The following is a 21,542-nucleotide window of genomic DNA, read 5'->3' as shown; positions in this document are numbered from 1 at the left end:
CGTCAGTCGTAAATGGGCTTGGCTGGCCTACTTGTTCGCTTTCCAAACTGCAAATATAATAGGTCCTACATGTCCGAGTGATTAAAGATGCCTGCTCTGTGTGGTGTTTACAAATAGTCCCCGCAGCATATGGACACTAATGCAGCCTTTAGGAAGAGGATCTGCCTCAAAGACACATTGAACCATTTTATCATCACGTCTCACAAATGAATCATAAACACACAGTACAAAAGTATTGATTTTTTTTTTTTTTTTTTTTTGGTGTGAACTGAAGGGAATGCAGCTGCAGCAAATTCATTTTCTCCCCTGTTTTGAAATGGCTGCTGATTCTCACCTTTCATGTTTCATATTTCAAACTGCCCCCTCAGCAAAAATAGCACAGCAGACTGTTATTAAGCCACAGAAATAGACACCAGGCCTCCTTGTTTGTCATCCTCAAATACCGCCAAACTCCCAGCCATCCATGATGTTGCTGAAGTGAAGAAACAAAAAAAAAGGAACACATATTCCTCATGAGGGCGATGGAGGTGTGACGCAGAGACGGGTCTCACAGCCCAGTTTATTATTAGTCCAAAATTAGGAGGAGGAACTTTTTTTCAACCTCGGTGACTTGACTGGGAGAGGCAGAAAAAAGCAGGCAGCTGCATTCACCAATCAGGACAGACGCTCTGCAGGAATCACACCTCTATTTTGGATTAAAAGCAAACATCCTCAGGGGGAACGATACCTGACACCTCCCTAATAAATGACTGCTTATGTTCCCAACATTTCCTGTTTTTTTTAAGGAGCAGCCTAAAGATACAACAGCAAGGGAATGACAGAGGGAGCAAACAAGATAGAATATGACATTTTCTTCTCCTCAGCACAGATTTTTTTCCTCACATGCATTGTATCTGTCGGTCATATGACTTCTATGTGCTGAAAGCTCCTGTTACAGCTGTTAGAAGACAGTGATCAGTCATTTATGCCCAGTTTCTGTGAAGCAGAGGATTTTGCAAGGAAAGGATGATGTCCCACATGTTCAGAAGAGCAAATACAAAGGTTTTCCTAAAGTGGACTTATTATGGTTTTCCTTTATTTCCGTCACATGCAATGTTACAGTGTCAGATGATCATATTAAACGGTACCAAATAATGAGATGAAAGTATGTAAACGTTATCCCTGTGAGCAGAAACCTCAGGATTCCTGCCATCCTGAATACTCCAACACATTCTCACTCCAACGTCACATATTATCGTTTTGGTTATGGACTTTCCACATCCACACATGTGCAAGGTACCCTGGGTGCATTGGTCGTTGATGTTCTGGGACGCCGTGTCAATTTCTGCCTGCTACATGCATTGTCTCCTTTTAAGATACACTTTCTCTTTCTCTGCCTTACCTTCGTCCTTGTCTGGCCGTGTTTCCCCTTGACGCCATCAGGCAATGCTAAACTATAACAGCAACTGGCTGCCGACATTAAAGGACGCCTTTTTCATTGGTTTCTGACACTGCAAGTCACTGCCCAAGTGCCAGTTTTCGACGACTTCGGAGTGAGGCTGACTCAATACTCTGTTTCTGCTGTTTTTTCTACTTTCACGACAAGCTGACATCAGCTCGTGACGGATTTCTTTATAATGGTCATCTGCTCCAGGCACGCTACTGCATGTGTTTACCTTACGTAGCCTACAATGCTACGTGTAGCTACATGCTAACATCAGGGAAACCTGCGATCTTGGTTGCTGATGTAAATTTCTCCTTGATTTGATGATTTTGGTTTAGAAGCTCTTATTGGTGATTTTACATGTTAGGAAGACCCAAAAATGCTGACCAGTCAGAGCAGACTAGGCTTTTTTGGGAGCGGATGTGCTGTTATAAAGCGTCACGGACAGAGGGTGAATACAGGTGTTCCAGCACAGACCGTATGAGGAAAAGTTTTTTGAACATTAAAGCATATAAACATGTTCTATTAGAAATCAAAAATACAAGTATGAACCTGACTATGAGCATAATAAGTCCCCATAAACTGGCTAAATTTGATTTACCAGAACTGACACATTACAAATATGAAAATACTGTTGTATAATAAACATTTTAGTTTTGAGTTACAGTGGACTTAAGTATTAAACCTGAAACGTTCTTTCAGAACAATAACCTCGAACGAGCACTTGATTGGATCTTCACCCACCCGGAGGAGGAAGAGAGCGACGCCCTTTCAGACATGGCTGACACGGAGCCCAACGACAACGCTTTCTCCAACGCCAACTCACACAGTGACTCCACGCTGTCCCCAGACAGAGACACGTCGGGCCCGCGGGTCAAAGACGGACCGGGACGTGAGTGACTCTGCATGACTGATTTGACTGATTGAAGCTGCTGTGTCTGTCTTGACTTTATATGGTACTGATCCTTATCTAAAGGTTCATCAAGTTATGAGAGGCTGACTTTTATTAACCTTTGTCGATGTAGAATCAGTAGGATTGCAATGAAAGATGGAGCCAAACTTAAGCTCAGTAATTGGGGCAGAGATCCAGCAGAAACATTTAGCATATTAGTATATTAATTTACAAGACAAAAACCTGCATTATAATGAAATTAAAATGGGGTCAGAGTCCACAAGTGTGTCAGAGGGCGTTTTCCAGCTCCTGATTTTTAATTTCACCAGGATGTTATGTTCTCTCAAATGGCCAGTTTACTCTCAGCTCCAATTAATGTCTGACGCTGATACACAGTGTACTGTGGCGCTGACCTGCTCTGCCAGACTGACTTTAGGCACAAAAACATGATTCAGGAGCTTTTTAACTCTTAATAATCCTCACAAAGAAGATATGTACAAAGTGTACTAATGCATCCACATACAATGTTTAAACAAATACAGCACAAAATGATCAATGTAAATCATAAAATTCCATTAGCAATGCAGTCGTCCTGGCTTTTCATAATTTTTCAATGAATTCTCCTCACAGAAGCATATTCTGAACTGTCTTTGTCATAAGAGGACCTTGTTTACTGGTCTTCATGGTAAACAGTGTGCTCTTGCACCAGGAACAAAACATAAAGAAATACCCAGTTATTTTCTATTCTGAAAAAACTAATATTGAATTATTTATAAATGTTTTTATGCCATGCATGACCTGTAACATAGAGACACTACCATCAGCACCTGTTCTTTGTTTTCATACTGTGTTGCACCTGTGTGGAGCCTTTAAAAAGTCTTTATAGCCAACTCCAGTACAAACCCATTCACGACAGTATTTGACGCTCAGAGCAACTGACATATTTTAAAGCATAGACTGTATATAAAGGTAGACTATACGTCAAAGTATCCAGGTTACAACCACTGCCATCTTGCAATTGGAATGTAATCTGGAGCCAGAGTCTGCACAGTAGTGATCCCTGCGGTGTCGAATTCCCACTACAAACTCCCGTTTGAGTGATAAGAACAACTATTAATGACAGAAACAATCTTTGGAAAAAATTAGTTGACGTGTACTTTGAGTTTTTAGTTTGGCTCATGTCCCATCTGCTAACATGGAGGATGGGAGCTGTATGACCTGTACTGCAGCCAGCCACCAGGGGGCGATTAAGATGTTTTGACTTCACTTCTGGGGAGTCGTCTGTCGTTCTTTTTTTATTTTTTTTTTTTTTTTTTTTCCTTACTGCGTGTGTACTGTTTGCTGTGACTGTGCTACTGTCTTGGCCAGGTCTCCTTTGTAAAAGAGATAGTTAATCTCAACGGGACTTACCTGATTGAAAATGGGTTAAATAATAAATAAATAATTATTATACAGTCTTTGGTATATAGAGCTAGTAAATCAACGTAGAGTAGATGGGTCACACAAACACAGACTTTGACCCGGGACACTGCTGTTTGTGTTTCATGTGAAAACGTTACATGACTTATGTCTGTCAGTCCATCAAAAACTGACTTCATGGATGGGACATATTTACATCATGTTGTTATAATAGTTTTTTAACCCAAAGCATGTTCTGTCTAAGTAGTTTTGTTGCCTAAACTGCAACTGTATGTTTAAATTGTATAAAGTTTCATCCAGGAGACAGCTGTGCATCACATACAGATGTTGAAGGGTGCTTCTCACAGAGAAGCTGAAGGGTGCCTCTGGCGTTGGTGTCACACACTAAAAGCGGGAGTAGAAAGCGTTGGAATTTGATTACCTGGGATGAGAACGCGTTGGTCTGTCTACTGAAGCTGTTGATTTAAACAGGCTGTGTTAACAGATGGTTTAAGTGTATGACATTTAGTATTTGTGAAAGACTGCTGTGTTATCTAATGACATATGCTATATACATGACTGGATGTCCTGCCTTTTTCAGGTTATGAGCTCTTTGCTTTCATCAGTCACATGGGAGCATCCACAATGTCTGGACATTATGTTTGTCACATCAAAAAGGAGGGAAGGTGAGACGCACACAGATTCTCTGCTTTATGTTTACTCAGTATATTTTGGTACAAAACTGACTGCATATTGTCAATAACTACGAGGGAGATCTAACCTTTTTGTGTTTTCATGTCAGGAAATAAATTTTCTAAAGAAATTAATTTATTATTATCAGTTTTAATATTAAGTTTTTGCCACCAGAAATGTCAAAATGAATTAAACTAAATCAACACATTTCTTCTGTCCTCAGTTTTAGAGAGATGACACTTTGAATGCATTTCATACTGCAAAAAACAAAACTCAAATGTTCTTTCTCCCTGTAGGTGGGTGATCTACAACGACCACAAAGTCTGTTTGTCAGAAAGGCCTCCAAAAGACTTGGGCTACATCTACTTTTACCATCGACTGTCGAGCAGTTAAACTGAAGTGACCGCCCCCTCCTCCACCGTACAACCTTTTAAAGAACCGCAAGTCTTTCCCCCCCCAAAGACTGGCAGACAACTATAATAACAGCCACAGTGAAAACGATGGAGATAACCTCTCAGACCAGCTGCTCGCCTTACTGTGATGTCATTCAGGAGCAAACCAGGAAAACTGGTCAGAGAAGGAAAGCAATGTGCTTTTTGTGCATTTGTGTTTTGTTATGCTTTAAATGTATATTTCAGTGTTTGTGTTTAAGAAAAGACATTTTCTTGACAGTGCAGGTGCAGAGGGACGTGTGCAATTTCCCCTTCTGTACACAAAATAATGTCACATATCAAATCTCATTGTTCCTCCTCTATGCCTTCAGCTGCTGTGCCAGTATTTTCAATGGGGTACATTTTATAAATGTATATTGAAATGGCTTCACTGCCAGCCCTGAGATGCTCTGCAACTGCAACAAGAAATTACTGTGCTGCTGGTGGGTTTTATATTTTGCTCTCAGATACAAAAGAATGTTTTTCATCCCCTGGAAATTGAAATAACATTAAGAATTAAAATGTTTTGGTTGGACACAAAGAGAAATCACCAACATACTGTATGTTCAGACTGAAGGAGAGCACCAAGAAGGCTGTGAACAGGTGTTAACTCGACTGTAGTTAAAAATACAGTATTACAGGTTGAGTAATGGCTCAGACCTGCTTTAGTTCCACCTGGAGGTGAAGTTTGTCCCTTTTAATGAGAAACTCTCTGAGGTGAACAGGCTGAGTTTTCAAAATAGAAGTATTTTCCTTCCCTGAAAGCACTTTGACAAAAACAAGTTCATATGTTGCAGCTGATGCAGTTCAAGTGGACTTTTATTCACCAGCTATAAGCAACTGAATGTGATATCTTAAAATTCAACTTCAGTGCTGCTGAGCCCTTGACGTGGCCCTAAGTCTATAAAGAGACGACACTATTGCATATAATTAATGCCTAATATAAGCAAAGCAGTGCTTATTCCAAGATATCAAATCAGAAGTGCGTGAACTTCTTTCATTCATACGCCCAAATTCCAAGATAGTTCTTAAACTTAAACTCTCAGCTGCAGCCGGTCCAGTTTGTTTCCTTTATCACTCTGACAGATTGAGTCTGTGACCCAAAAGTTAAAATGAATGTTTCCGCCTCACCTGTTACCACATTTTACAGGTCAGTTAACTCATGTATGCATCCGAACTGTTTTCACGTCTAAAGCAATATATGCAACTACAACCAAATCTATTCTTAAACCTGCTGTATGATCAAAGCTGTAAGGTGACCTAATAACAGACCGTGGTGCGGTGCTGAATGTAAAAATTCATGGTGCTCACTGCAACCAAAACCTCCTGTTCAGCTTCAACACAAAAACCACAGTGAACGTAGAACTGGCCCTTTGCTGTTGAGTCACTATGAATAACCTCATGCTGGGTTATAATCCGCAGACTCTGTACTCTTCTCATTTATCTACTCAGTGTGTTCATAATGTGCCGGACAGATTCAGTGTAGATATTATGTGGTTGTTTGTCAAATATTGGTGAATCGGCAGCCTCTAATAGAGTCTGGTCAGTGGCACAATACGTAATTCCAGTTTGTTGACCTTGGCAAGCGGCACATCTGTCTTTCACTCCGTTGTGCACTTTTGGGTGCATATTTTAAAGGGGAGCGCTGCTGAAAATAGACTTTCTGAGCGATACTGTATTACATATTTAGATGATTTTGGAGTCATTACCTCTCATATTCAAGGAGAGGACAATCCTCTGACAATAATAATTGAAAGAACAAAAGGAGAGTATTTTACTGCATATCTGATGAACATCAAAAACTGTGGATCAGTCAGGTAATGCTTTTCTCAAATGAACTCTGGACATTGTCTGGAGATTTATGTCCGGGCATGATCCGGAGTTTCTCTTTCACACATGTTGCACCCAGCAGGAGATTGTATCAGATATTTTACCCTCTGGAAATACTCCGTTTGGTTCAGACCAGTGGTTCCCAACTGCTGAGTCAAGGTCCAACAGTGGGTTGATAGTCCATTCTGAGTGGACCGCAAGCAACTTTCAAACATGTCAACTTGGTAAAAAACCCACCGAAAGGGGGATTTATACTGGGCGGCAGACCCTACGCTGTAGCCTGTGCACATGGCCTATGCAACCATTTATGAGATGTCTGTGTCACTCTGCAGATACACCTCTAAAACACTAGTCAGTGGCGGGAATTCTGTGAAATGCTGTAAAGTTTAGTTGATTTAAAACACACATTAAACATGGCTTAATAGAGACTATTTCAAACACAAGTACATAAATCAGCTTCACTATAACTCAAAGCATTCACACACATTTGTCTTTTGCTATACACATTTTCCCCACAAATATAGCATGCTAATGTTTTTAGCACAATCCTATGGCATTTTACATTGTACAAATTAGCCTAGTGGCTAGCGGACTTCTCTCTTCTCATATAAAACCAGGGACAACAGCAACATGTAACAAAGGTAACTATAAAATTACAACTCATAAGGTTCACCAACAAAACAACTGTCTTATACTAAACACGTTTTCCACACAAATAAAACATGCTAACATTACAAGCACAAGCCTATGGCATTTTACATTGTATAAATTAACCTAGCGATGAGCAGAGATTACCTCTGCTCATATGATGCCAGGATAAATCACACACAAGAGTTAAAATGCTATTTTTGTGGAGGCTTTATTGTCTTCACATTTTATTGTTTCTTAACTGTGAAATTAAAGTAAATAAGTTTCCACTGAGGGAAATGGTTTCAGTTTACAAAAATAGACAGGAGGTCTGCGTTGCTGCGATGTGTAGTTACGTATCTGGGGAGGTGCACGTCAGGCTTTGGCGTAGGGTACACCGTAGGCTCTACATAGATGCAGTCTGCAGCGTAGATAGGGGTGTTGATTCAACGCAGAAGTACAAGTTCCGCCTTATATTGAAGTACAGTGAATTTCCAGCACAGAGCTTTAAATTTGAAGTGCTGTTTCCTGTTGTAGAGTGAGTTTTTAATGAACAGCTACTTCAGAGACATCAAATTAGCTCAAGGACATGTCCAAATGCAAGTTTGATGCTGAATATATTAAACTGTGTGGACCTCAAACTGATGACTTAGGAGAATTCTGGACCCTGTGGCTGGACCAGTTGGGAACCACTGGTTTAGGCGAGGGATGGTGCCTGGGTAGAGTGGTACAGGAGGTAGGACATAACATGGATTACACCGCAGTCACATAGCCTGTTGGTAATTTGGTCATAAACAAGTATTTTGCTGATTTTGGCTAAGGCCTTCACTGAGAGAAGTTCTTGAATCTCGTCAATTTTCCAGATATTTTTGTTGCCATTGTTGGTTTTTCATGAGCTGGCATGATGGAAGTGTCATCCACATGCCCTCTTGCTCGCGCTGAATTCTCCAGACGATTCCCTACTCTATTCATGCATGGGCTCAGTTGGACATCACACAGACTTCTAGGGAGCTGATAGTATAAAGTCTGTTTATTGTACGATCCAACTGATTCAGACCTTTGCGTTCTTGCATACAGTAGAGCTCATTCAGGTCATGTGTAGATAATTTCAGGTTTGCAGTGCATGTGTGAAAGGTCATAGGTGCCATAGGAGTGTGTTTCCTTGAAGGTTAATGTCTTTACAGACACATAAAATCTTTAGATGAATATCCATGTTACAGAATAAATCTGTATTTCAGCAGTGCTCCCCTTTAACAACACTGTGCCTAGATTTCCCTGAGCAAAACTTCGATTTTATCATATCTCGACCTCTCATCTTCATCAGATACTACTTGATAAGCTGCTGCAGTGTGCGTTGTCTATGCAGCGGGGAATTCTCAAAGGTCTCTCTATGCAAGTCTTGTGTTTCTGCCGTTCTTCCCATGAAAAGTGATTTTGTCAGAAACCAAATGTGTAGTGTCAAACCCTGGTCTGTAATCACTGTCTCTGCTCTTCATCGTCAGTGGGCGGGTCATAAACTTGTCGTCTTGCTTAATAATGTTTAGTCATAAATGTCTTCAGGTACTCTGTGCAATTAATTTTATTTCTCAGCACCTTTTGTCCCCCCCACACCCCTCCCATCCTCCTGATCACTTTATCGTCTTTTTGTTCCAGCTTTCCCTCCAGCTCGGTCTCTTCCATTCTTTTTCCTCCACGTTATTAAAACGTTACGGTTCAATTTGTCACAAAAAGGCTTTTTTACTGTCAGCATGTGCACTAGACGTTGACATTTAGTCATTTGGATTGTACAAGTGTACTTTTGTGAGTTGTATTCTCTTTTTTCATTTAACTAAATGTCAAAAAAAAAAAAAAGGTTCTTCACCTGTTTTTACTCTGTTGCCTTTTTGCAAACAAGTTTGTGCCAATTCTGTAGTTTTCATTACCTAGATTTCCTGAAAGGAATATTTTAAGTTGACTTTTGTAATGTATGCGTTTATCCAAATGTGGCTTAGGTGTATGTGAATAGAGTCATAACAGTATACTCAGTGGCACTGTTTACTTACGATGTTTGGATAATTTAATAAACTCCACCTTTGTTGAGACTTGGCCTCTTTACGAAAGAACAAGACACTGCAGTTCAAGTGTTTTTCTTTTGGAAAATAAAAACACAAGAGCGTAGAATATATAACAACAGTTTATTTTAAAAGATTACTTTCATATTGTACGTTTCAAAGGTGCTAATGCTTTCTTTGTGATTATACAGGGATAGTAATATGCATTATAGTAGGTGTTTCAATAAGTTATTCATACTGTATATAAAGTATATAATTTCTAACTTCATTCATCAAAATATCATTTTATTCATACACGTCTGATGCATCGATAAATAACCCAGAGCAAACTGCCTTTGTACACATGTTGAATTAAAGGAGTGAAGAAAGAAATGTACACAGCACGTACTGAAAACCTTTGATAACCCCAACCAATGATGCCGTTAATAACAATTTATAAAGGCTTCATATTGTGAGAACCTGATATTTAATGCATGAAGACTAAACCCACACTCACAAAGCTTCATGAATATGGAGATCCAAAGTGTTCAAAATTTATTACATAAATACAGGTATTTCCTCTAAATAAATGAATACATTTTAAAGAACGCCATAGAAGATACTAAAATATCTTAAATCTATGCAATATGCAATATGCAAAATATTTTCTCTTGTCTGCTGTCAACAGTAGTGGTAGTTATAAAATGTTATTGTATCAGATTGCAGGCTGCAGGCTACGTTAAACACTAAACTACAAACTAAAAGTCGGATTGTTGAAACATGTATGGGTGTAATAATACTTCAGTCTGGATAGATATATTGATTCAGTGATCACCAATCCAGTATCAATGCTGCAAAGTGAAAACACAGATACACATCATAATCTTTTAGATATGCCTTTACTTTGAAATTCTCATGGCACGTCTGTGTCACCATTTCTGTACCAGCACACCTTATTCCTAAACATAGAAACAATGCTATCACTAGCGGACTAGCGGTAGGTGGATAATGGTAAGCAGCCAAGAGAAAGACAATGCAAATATTTATTGATAATGTGTCATATTAGTCCATGGCCCTTGAGTTAAACTGAATTGAAATCGTATCATGGCAGACATTGTGACATCAGCAAATATTGTATTGTCATTTAAATAACTGATATCACATCATGGTTAAACTTGTGATTTACACCCCCGTGCAACAGTACATTGTGTTGCAGGAGGAGCTACTGCTAGTTACAGTAGCTACGAAGCTAATCGACTCATAATGGCAAATTTAACAAAAGGAAACTGATCTCGAATTAATTATTTTTTATGTGTGTTTTTTCCATCAGTCTTTTTTTCTTATCATTATATACTGCTGGGAAGTACTGCAAACATGTTATATAATAATAAATAATTCCAGCCCATATCATTCATATTGGTTTTCCAACATATTTCCATACTTTATAGACTTTTATTGTGAAAATTCCAAATAATATGCTGAGTTTTGTGGTTATTTCGCACCTTATTTCATAGTCACATCACATGTACATGTCTGTTTTTATTCATGATTCATATGATTATTTATTCCACAATGCCATATGTATTTACTTATTTACGTAATTCTGAACACTTTGGGTCTCTGTATATAAAGCAACACTGTGTAAACTCAGTGCTGAACATGTTAATATCACTCATTTAAATGTTTTGTTCTGTTTACATGTGTAACCAGAACTAACAAAGCTGTAATGATTTACAGTTTATAAAATTATGATATTAATAAGTAACTATGAATCATTCACAGCAGCTTTATGAATGTGTGCATGACAATTTATTGATGTGACGTTAAGCATGATCATGTTTCAACACTAAAAGCATTTAGAAACAACAGACAGATGGCTGTATTGGGTGGGGTTATCAAAAGTGTCACCAGTACATTTATAATTTGTTGAAGCCATAATTACAAAATTTCTACAGGATACAACTACGGTTATCCAGTGGTAGCAATGTACCAGTTTTCAAGCTCAAGTGTCGGCACGTTCAGAAGAGATTTAAGTGTGGCGCGCCTCACACTCATCTCTCTGCTCGAGCCTCGCACACTCGCTCGTTCTATGCAAGAAAAAGCATCTGGTGTAGAATATATAACTGAATATATACATCACTTCTCGTCAAGGTTGCAGATTTTAAAAGTGCATTGTAGAAATATTGTAAGGAAACCTCATGATATATTTCATTTCTCTACATTAGTGGGAGCAAAAGAAAGCACTTCCATTTTTTTCATGCATACAAATGAAAACAGCATCCAGAAAAAAACAAATGTAGAGGATCTAGCATGCGATCAACCTCCATCTGTTCCTCAGGAGCATGCGTTAAGCTAGGTCAGTTCACCTGAGAAGGTACGGTAGGTAGGTTCTACAAAAAGAAATCTGCCACCAGGCATCCTATCTCAATGCGCTGCAGTATGATGTGCACAGTAAAAGTTTAGACTTTAAGCCAGCAATTTAAAGTTTCTTTAAAAAAATAAGTTTCTCATTTTTAACACAACTACAGTATCTTGAAATGCAAAAAAGCGAAGGCCTACAACCTCATATAAGAAAACTAGAGTTGATTTGGAAATCACAACTTACCAGACATCATGTTTTTGAGTTTCTACAGTTCACTGTTGACACATAAGACAGCTGGGAGGACCAGGGACAGAGTATGTGTTCATTTTTAAAAACAGGAGGGATACTGGCCTGAAGAATAACTCCCAAGACGCTCAACAGTTTCTCAGGGAACTATAACAAGTACACTGGGTTTATGGAAAGAAAAGTGGGTGGAAGCTTGTCTTGGATGTGCTAAGACTCTGATCTGATACAAATGAAACACTCTTGGGGACAGTGCTCAGCACGCTGGCCCAGTGAGCCTCTAGCCGGCAGCGTTTGTACACACACCATAAAAAACTGAGGTGGATGTCAACAGAAGCTTGGCTGAAACACATGTACAGTGGGAGCAGCTGGAACATAGATGCAAGCAAGAGCCTGCAGCCATGCTCGGGGCTCTGTGAGGCTGCACAGTGGTGCTGCAACAATGCTAACATGCTAATGTTTAGCATACTAGCAGTTGCTATTTAGCACTAAACACAAAGTAAAGCTGAGGCTGATGAGAATATAATTAGCTTCGCAGGTATTGGACACATTTAAATTTTGACCTGATGGTGATGTGAGATAAAAAAAAAAAGAAGTCAGGGGATCATTAAAGTTATTAAAATCCATCCTGAGGAGGGCAGGAATGTCTGTGCCACATTTCATGGTGATCTATGCAGTAGTTTAGATATTTCACTAATGGGAATTGATAAGATTTTATTGATACCAAAGCCATTATCGATTTTGTTTATTCGTCTAATTGTTTATCAATTCCCTTATTGAGTCCTGATCAGTTTTCTGTGTGGAAAACAGTAGGTGCACACAGGTTTTCAGCATCAGAGCAGACGTATTGATCATCTGAAATGAATGAAATAAGGAGAATAGCCTGTTTGTGCAGCATTTGTTTTCGTTTTGGTATTCTGAGACAAAGAAAAGAATCTGCTAAATCTCCCTGCTTGATGCTAATGTTGATAAAATGTTAATAATGTTATACAGAGGATATTTCCCCTCAGTAATAGATGTCCTGCTTGGTTGAGAGGCAGTGGCAGAGGGCAGAAAAATACACCACCACACACTCTAGTGTTGTGATGACTGAGAGGGATTACTTCTGTTTTTTAGGGAAAATTCTGTATAGTATGTCTTTAAACCCATGTTGCGATGTATCCACCCTTACTTGGAATTATCATTTTGCAGACATTACAAGAAACACTGTTGTCATCTTCATAAAATGAAGCCACACTTTCTTCCTCTCCACCATGGCTCCGTCTTGCTCCAAGCTTCCAGCAGCGTAGATGCATGAGTTTAACATCATTGTTTAGCAATGCACAGCTGTCAGAAAAACATGCCAGCATTGATGAAAGAAACTGATAACCTCAGAGGCATACAACGTCAAGACAATTTGGTTCCCATCACTACTTTTTGTGGCGCTAAAGCAAAAGTCTTAGGATCACCCCAGTCAGCAGGAGTCATCCCCTGGTGAACGTGAACTCCTGCGCTAAATTTCATGGCAATCCATCAAACAGCTGCTGAGATATTTCTGCCTGAACCAAAGTTGTGGGCAGACAGACTGACTGGTTCCATCTATGCTGCTGAAGGTAACTTATTTAGTAATTGAAGGATGATGAAATATTCAACAGGATATCACTGATGGACTACTGGATATCACCTATATTATTCCAGTGAAAAACAAAAGCTACATCGCCAAGTCTTTAATCATGAAATCTCTGAATAAATTTGTGCCTCTGCTTCTGCTTTGGCCTCGTTGCCTTTGCCATTGTGCAGTCCACTGTCAGCCTCCCTCTGATGCAGATTGTTAGTGGCATGCACATATGTGCTGTGTCTCTCTGGGCTCCTCTGCCTCCTTGATCTATTAAACATCATGGTTGGCCACAGAGAATCTCTACCAACATTTTTTAAAGTATCTGACTGCAGTAGCTACCTAATCTGTTTCAGCCTGAAATATCATCTTACTCGTTACGTTGAAAGTGGATATTAATGTGACTGGTTGGACAACAGTTACAGTTTGTTAGCTCTGCACTTTAGTTTCCCCTCTCAAAGTGTATTTGAGGTGAGTTTCAAAGAGAACATGTGCGGTGGCTTGTGAAATAAAACATGGATCTGATAGCAGAGCTTGATGTACGTCAGTGAATTCGGCAGGTGCGGGGTCAGATCGCCGCACCGCGGGGTTATAAAACATGAAGGCTACACTTTCAGTGGATGCTGTTTGTGCATCCACTGACCACACTTCTCTCATGAAAAAGCACACTTGTTTTTGTTCTCCCCCAGCTTCCTAATGAAACACTTCTTCTCATACAGACCATGACATCAAAGCTGTACAGTTTGGAAGATGAATGGCTCTGGTACTGGTCTCTGGTTTCCCCTGATAGCGTTCTTTCAAAGCACAGATTCACCACTTCCTTTTGGTCCACCGAGGCAGATGGGGACAAACTGACAATTCAGTATGGCAACATAAAACATGACCTTTTGCATAGGATCTGTGAATAAAAACCTGCTTTCTACAGCAGCGCAGCCAAAACTGTGGACACGTCTTTTCAACACCAGGGTGCTGAGCTATTCAGAACAGCAGATTATCTATAATTTACTTTTTCGCACAGCAAGAAATGTGATGTTCACTTCATTTTTAAACTAGCAGCAGTGATGCTAGAGAAGCCAAAAAAGCATGTTTAAAAGCTTTGCTTGTGTGGTGATGCAGAGGAATCATCTAGAATAACTGGCTCCATAAAATCATGTGTTTTGCAGATGCATGATAACTTAATGTCTTCATGTGAATTGAAATCTGCAAATGGTCGAACAAATAGCTTTTCAAATATGTGCGGCATTCTGCCCAAGCTTACATAAATATTTAAATCATGCATGATGGCTGAGGCAGACTAATTTAATTAAATGTATGAGGTTCGCTGCCTGCGGAGGCGCAGCGAAGATACAAATGACTGCATTAGGAAATACCCCAGGCTTGCTTAGGTCTTGGCTTGCAGCTACACATCTATTACCTGTAATGTTATTACACTGTATTGAAATGAATACAGTTGGGAAAATGAGATTTGGGTGGTTACATCAAATGTGAGGGCTACTAAAGCCATCCCAGAAGATGAAAGAGATATTTTTAGACCTGTAATGACTTTTGTTCATATGAGAAAGTTTGAAAGTTTCCACACTAATGAAGGTTTTAAAGATCAATGTTCCCGGCTTTGTGTGTATTTCTCTAACCAGTCAGCATAAAGGGAACAAAGAGAAGCTAGGAGCCAAAACAAAAGAAAACAACAACAACAACAAAACAAAACAAAAAAAATAATGGCTCAGAAAGCTTTCAAGTTCAGAAGATGGCAGTTATTTAAAGAATTCAAAACCAGTCTGAAAATGGCTTAGTGTTTTTGTGTTGCCATAAAAATAGTATAAATAAATATTGTTGTCCGCATGCATTTGAGTAAGGCTTTACAACCTGGCTTGCACATTCCACTTGGGTTGAGGAAGGTATCTGTTTGTCTGAAGTGCAAAGGGAAAACTTCTAAAATATGTTAATTTTAAACAAGAAATCCATTTATGAAAATGCTTATTCATGCAGTATCATTATTCTCCATTGAAAGAGGATGAAAACAAGCCAGGAACAGAATTGCGAACTTCAGGTCATACGGTGCAGTCTTTATCATTTGCTCACTAAATCCATCCTTCAGGAGGGCGAGACAGACTTGAGTCCTAGAAACTACTTGGATAACAAAACCTTTTTTTTCATTTCTCATTCTTTCTCAAAACCTCATCTTTTCTCTGCAAACAGCATGTGAGGGTTCCTGTGTGAGATTCTCGAGCTGTCTGTCTGCCTGTCTCTCCTGGCTCAGCTCTGTTCCACTGGATGAGTCAGTTTTTAATTGATGTGTTCTCTAAGGCATTGCTCGTACAATCTTTGCCCGTCCTTGTGCTCTTCAGGGAAATCACAAATTGCAGTGCAAATCCATCACAAAGCAGTCACTTCAAGCACTTGGAAGAACCTGTCCTCAGAACCGCTCCAAGGTACTTGGGCGAAAAATGTGACAACTTTGACGACAGCAGTTAATTTGGACGTGCATAAAAACCACACTACTCTACGTCTCTAACATCAGATCTGATCCGCTCTGATGTGTGCACTTTGGGCTTTTGGCTGTTGGGTAGAAATTGAAGAGTAAGTGAAGGGGGGAGCTGCTATTGTCACTACCTCCCATTCCTCAAATGTCTAGGTTGAAGGCCCGCATGAGAAGATCCAGGTCGCCAATGTTTGCAGCCTGGAAGAGTTCGGGCTGGTCCATCATGGATAAAGCTATCCTCAGAGCCGCCCAGATGTTTCCAGACATCACCTGGTGGGACTGCTGGCGACTCCGGCTTTTCCTCTGAAGGCTTAAGGCAGTCAGGAAGTTACTGGCCGCCTCTCTGGGGAAGCAACAACAACAGGGATCAGTTTGGTTTAAGGCATGCTGTGTGGGTAGAGAAAACTTGCAAGGATTGATCCTGCTCAGGCCCTGCACACCCAAACATGTCATTTCACGTGCTAGGACTGATTCAGACATCATCTTATGGCCTGGTCATCCCAGCATTTACAATCAGTAAAGTAAATCTGTACAAGGTTTTTGGAAGTGCTGGCCTTTGAAGGAGTGGAGGGCCAAAGAGATGCAAAGTCCAAATGAACTTGTTGTTCAGTAGCCACCGAGCTAACTTAGCACGTTAAGTGACAGTTAGCATAGTGGTAGGCCTGACTGATGAGATGTGTGTACCACTTTGTAAATGGGTAGGCTACCAAGGAGGAAGTGGGTATACTCTCCTATTACAATGTATTACCAACAACAATAGGACATAACTATGAAAAATAACAACGGCAGAGGACTGTAGATGTAATTTCACTGTCACAAATATATTAGAGTCTACAATCTGTGCAGTTATAACTTTAAAGTTAAACTTCACACATTACAAAGTAACAACAGCACAGCTCTCTGGGTTGCAGTACCTACTAAAAGTAAAAATGAAAAGTGTGTGATTCGGCACGCACCCAAAATATCTAGACTTCACCGCACTTACAGACTTGGGGACTTTGCTGCATGGCGCATTCCTGAGAAGTCTAGGAGTTCTTAGGGCTGTCCAAATCTAGAGTTCATCCAGTCCACAAGGGGCCTAAAGCAGGCTTTCTGCAGACTTTCAGAGGGTCTGCTTGGGGTGCAGACTTCAACAGATTTAAATACCTACAAAATGGCAACTGTAGCCTTTTAAAGCAATACTTGAATCATGCAGGCCAGAAATGATATTCAATATCATGATACAGAAATATGTAAAAATATAGGCTACAGAGGAGAATCACAATGCAGTGTATTATCGCAGCCTCTCCTATAGCCAAATATATAGGCTAGAAAAGTGGCCAATAAACGACAAAAGATGATCTTCTGATGAAACTAATAGGCCTACCAGATTTATTCAGTCATAGCTCTGTCCTTATTTACAAACATCCCTGAATTTAAATATCTTCCATATGTAATACAGAAAGTTATTTTTTTTTACTCACAAAACAACCTTATACATGAGATTTATATCTTGTTATCAGCAGGGACAGATGAGCAGACAGAAATTAACAGCAGTTATAACTGCTGTTAATTAACAGCAGTTATAACTGCTGTTAATTTCTGTCTGGTCCAAAGCAGTTATAACTGCTCATCGTACGTACGTATGATGACTGTATGCAGTCATAGCAATCGTCGTTCGAACGTCCCCATGGCAACGAGTTAAACAGTCTCGAGGGCACGGACTTTACGTGATGACGTTGAACTCGTCACAGTACGCACGAAATCCGCGAGGGCTCAGTCCGCAAGTCCGCGAGGATGGGCGTTTGAATTCAGTTGACAGTTACGTTACGCCGCGCGCCGCTTTGGACCAAGTTAGCTAGCTGCTAAATGCTACGGTCACCGCCTCCATATCCTTCCATAGGCTAACTCTCCTGCTAACGGTCCGTCCTGTCGTCTCAGGGAAGTTTGTGAAGGAATAATAATGTTTGAGTGACACCGGTTAGTCTACCATGTCATAACACCAGTTGTTTGCCTTAACCGTCACTTCAAACCCAACGGTTATTTTCTTGTCCTCGCGGAAACAACTCTTCCATGAAGGTTAATTACTTTCACCTGAGATGCTGAGGGTCACTGCTTCTCTTCAACAAAATAAGTAGGCTGTTTTCTATTTATTTTGCTAAACTATTGTATTATAATATGTTATATTAAAGTTGTTTTTTGACTGTCATGGCGGCTTGCTAGTTTTATTGCTTGGACCTGGCTATGTTTTGGGGTCTGCTGGCTGCTGGCTTAATTTCTTAATTTCTGCTGCTTTGAAGGCTAAGCTACTACACTTGTTGTTTTTGGGCCTTCTTTTCTTTTGGGTGTTGTCTGACAGGTGCATTATGAGTCTGCATACTAATTTGGGGGGGGGGGGGGGGGGGGGGGTTATAAGTGCTATATGGGCTGAATTGTTTAAATTAACATTATTTATTTTTGCTGCATATTTCCCTCAGAGTTCTGCTAATTCACACAGATATGTCTCTATAATATTGGCTTTTTCACTCACAAAATGAACATTTTCTCCACATTTTTTTTGTAATCAGCCAGGCATTTGGGAAATATCACCTAAAAGCAATTATTGTAACATTCAACATTAATTTAATGCACGTGCTGATGGTAATCCATGGATTGTCTGCTCAGAGCTGCACAGTTAATTGAAATATTAATGAAATCACAATAAAAAAAAATCTCAACTGCAATTTTTTTGATAATGGTAAAATGTATCACAATATACCATTGTAAATGAAGCATTGTGGTGCTACAGAGAGGCCAAACAATCATCATTTTTGTACATTTTCAGTGAAAATGCATATTGAACACCCTTAGTCTGCTCCAAATCACAACTTTTGTGATTTCTGAATTAGAGCTGCAATGATAAGTTTGACAGAAAACTTATGAGCAGTTGTTTTAATGTAATTCTTTCTTTCGTTGTTTTTGTAAGCGAAAATGCCAAACATTCTCTGGTTGCAGCCTCTACAGTATGAGGAGTTGATACTAGTTAGACCGGATAAAACAAGAAATCTGAATATTGACCACAGCCTGTAGGAAATTATAAAGGCCATTTTTTCACTATTTTCAGACACTGTCAAGACGATTAATCGCTTAATTGGAAAATAACAGGCTGATTGAGTACCTAATATGAATTTTTTGTCTATGATTTACTGCATAGTTGAAAGGTCATAGCCTGCTGCATAACAGGTGAATTGCTAAGTTTGTATTTATTTATCTCACTTAACTAGATTGTATATTCTCTAAAATGGCCTTAAGTATAATTTTGACTTTTCATAATGGGTGCTACCCTAACTAATTCTACTCCATTGCATAGTGTAGGAGCTCTGTCCCACCCTTCTATAGCCCCACATCACTCACCTGTGTGCCCCCAGGTTAATGCAGCTGATGCCTAGGTTGTAGCGGGACCTGATAAACCCCGGCTGCAGCTCCAGGGCTCGCGTGTAAGCCTCCACTGCCTCCTCACTCCGGTCCCCATTCGCCAGCGTGGCCCCCAGGCGGTTCCACAACAAGTAGTCCTGGATGGATGGTGAGTGTTGGGGTTGGTTGAAGGATGAGCAGTGTCAGAGGGTGAAGATGAAAGATTTGTTTTAGGAAACTTCACTGTGATGTGTGTAGTTAGATGCTGTCAGCCCTGATAATGTGGCTTGCATTTATAAATATTTCTGGATGTATTTAATTAGTAAACACAGTGGGGAGTTCATGTTAGCCTGAATTAAAAACTCATCAGCACCATCTCTCCAGTTATCTTTTAAGTCTTAAATGCTTTCCATCTCTGAAAGACCTGCCCAAGCAGTTGACAGTGTGTTTAACAGAAAAGTGTGAGTGAAACAGAGCTGAATAATCTGTGTTGCTACATAGCACTCAGCCTTATATATGCAGAGACAGCATGACAAAGCAGCGTTGGAGAGATAATTCTGTTTTTTTATTTTTTTATGCACAAATAACAAGGAACTGTTTGGAGTGTTAATGCCGCTCCCTGCTGTGAAGTAACCTAACAAGGGTATTTTAAGGAGAGCTGCGTTACATCACAGAGTGTCCTTGCTTCTGTTTCCCACCTGCAGGTAGACAGGCACATACAGAGGTCATGGTCTGCTACAGTATAGGGGTCCTTCATCTTTGGCTAAGCCTAGCAGCGGGATATAATTACCTCCCTTTGTGTTCAGAGCTATTTTTTCCAGCAGGGGAGCAGATATTACCAAGTCAAATGTGGGAGGTTGGATTTAACAGTGAGTAATATTCTTGCCGGCCTGGGACAGCACTGGGAGGACAGAGACTGATTTGCATGAAAGGGATGCAGAGATGGAGGGAAAGTTTGTGGTTGTAATTGTGTATGTATGTGTTTATTTTGTTTGTTGTGCATGAAATATGCATCAAAGTGGGGTTTTTTTGTTTTGTTTTTCTGCGCAAATGTGTGCGCACCAGATCTTGTTTTACGCTGAGATCGTATGTGTGCCAGTCAAGAGTTCAGGCCAGATTTGGCAGCTTATTTCACATATTGCTGTGACTGTTTGATGTGCTTCACTGCATTTGTTTCCATGTGCTCTCCCTGGATATTTGTGGCTTCATCCCTCTAAGGATGTGTACAAGCTTGAGGGTTTCATGTATGCTGTATGTGTTTGCATGGTAACATGTGGTGTGTGACAGATCATGGTTTTCAAGTGTGTGACTTTGTGTTGCTTGTGTGTTTGTAGCAGATCTTAGGCACTATGTGTGTTTCTCAGAAGCCAAATCAGTTAAACTGTAGGAGGCAGCTCATATTTTGCATATTATTATTAGAATACTGTGCTCTTAATATAAAGTGAACTAAAATGCAACAGCCACAATATCTCAGAAAGTTAATTCAAGCTTGCATACTGAACATCCAAGATTATAAATGCAACTATTTATAATGAATTGTGTATTTAGTTTAGTTTATTTGCACTTACATATATAGAAAATACAGAAAAAAGGAAATTAAAAGTTAAAACATTGTGTAGGAGAGGTTAGAAGCCAAAAATGGCTTATGAAGATACCTCTCCTATTAAATAACAATCATACATAAAAAGATAAAAGTGAAGTTTGCATAGTTAAACAAGAGTTCCAGACTAATAAGTAACACAAAATTATTAGAGATATACAATTTACAAAAACAGACAAACAAACAAATTACAAATGAATCAATGAAGTATTAAGAGGCAAATTAGAGTCCTTTCAGATGTTTTTTGAATAACGATACTGTAGGTGATGATTGTAGAAATGTAAGAAGGATGTTCCAAAGAGATGGTCCTCTGTATTTCCATGAATATTGATTAAGAGAAGTCCAACAATATGAAAGATAAAAGTCCATAGATTGTCTTGTGGAATATGAGACGCGAAATTCGCGTCCGCGAAATTCACCCGCATCGTGTCATTGCACGAGTTGAAAATATTGAACTTCTGAGGCGAATTCGCCTGACACCGTGACGCAATAGCCTATCAACATTGAGACTGTCTTGACGTCACTGACGTCCTGACGTTCTCGCGCCCTGCCTGGTGCCGGTCAAATC

At 39.7% G+C, this 21,542-nt stretch overlaps 2 protein-coding genes across 6 annotated transcripts in view; one reads left to right on the top strand and one right to left on the bottom strand.

The window, feature by feature from the left end:
• The window catches only part of usp13 (ubiquitin specific peptidase 13), a 52,919-nt gene extending 43,518 nt beyond the window's left edge, over positions 1 to 9,401 (top strand). For all 3 annotated transcript variants that reach the window (XM_078168799.1, XM_078168798.1, XM_078168797.1), the window contains exons 19-21: positions 2,126 to 2,315; positions 4,315 to 4,399; positions 4,703 to 9,401. In XM_078168799.1, the coding sequence (XP_078024925.1) occupies positions 2,126 to 2,315; positions 4,315 to 4,399; positions 4,703 to 4,799 (372 nt within the window). In that variant the 3' untranslated portion in view covers positions 4,800 to 9,401. The remainder of the gene's footprint in view (positions 1 to 2,125; positions 2,316 to 4,314; positions 4,400 to 4,702) is intronic.
• The window catches only part of pex5la (peroxisomal biogenesis factor 5-like a), a 130,294-nt gene continuing 116,484 nt past the window's right edge, over positions 7,733 to 21,542 (bottom strand). For all 3 annotated transcript variants that reach the window (XM_033621637.2, XM_078168800.1, XM_033621638.2), the window contains 2 exons: positions 19,375 to 19,532; positions 7,733 to 16,345 (listed from right to left, as the gene is read on the bottom strand). In XM_033621637.2, coding sequence (XP_033477528.1) covers positions 16,144 to 16,345; positions 19,375 to 19,532 — 360 coding nt within the window. In that variant the 3' untranslated portion in view covers positions 7,733 to 16,143. The remainder of the gene's footprint in view (positions 16,346 to 19,374; positions 19,533 to 21,542) is intronic.

This window comes from Epinephelus lanceolatus, chromosome 6, assembly GCF_041903045.1.
Source record: "Epinephelus lanceolatus isolate andai-2023 chromosome 6, ASM4190304v1, whole genome shotgun sequence".
Lineage (NCBI taxonomy): Eukaryota > Metazoa > Chordata > Actinopteri > Perciformes > Serranidae > Epinephelus > Epinephelus lanceolatus.
Note: the sequence above shows the minus strand (reverse complement) of the source record. Positions and strands in the feature narration are given on the sequence as shown.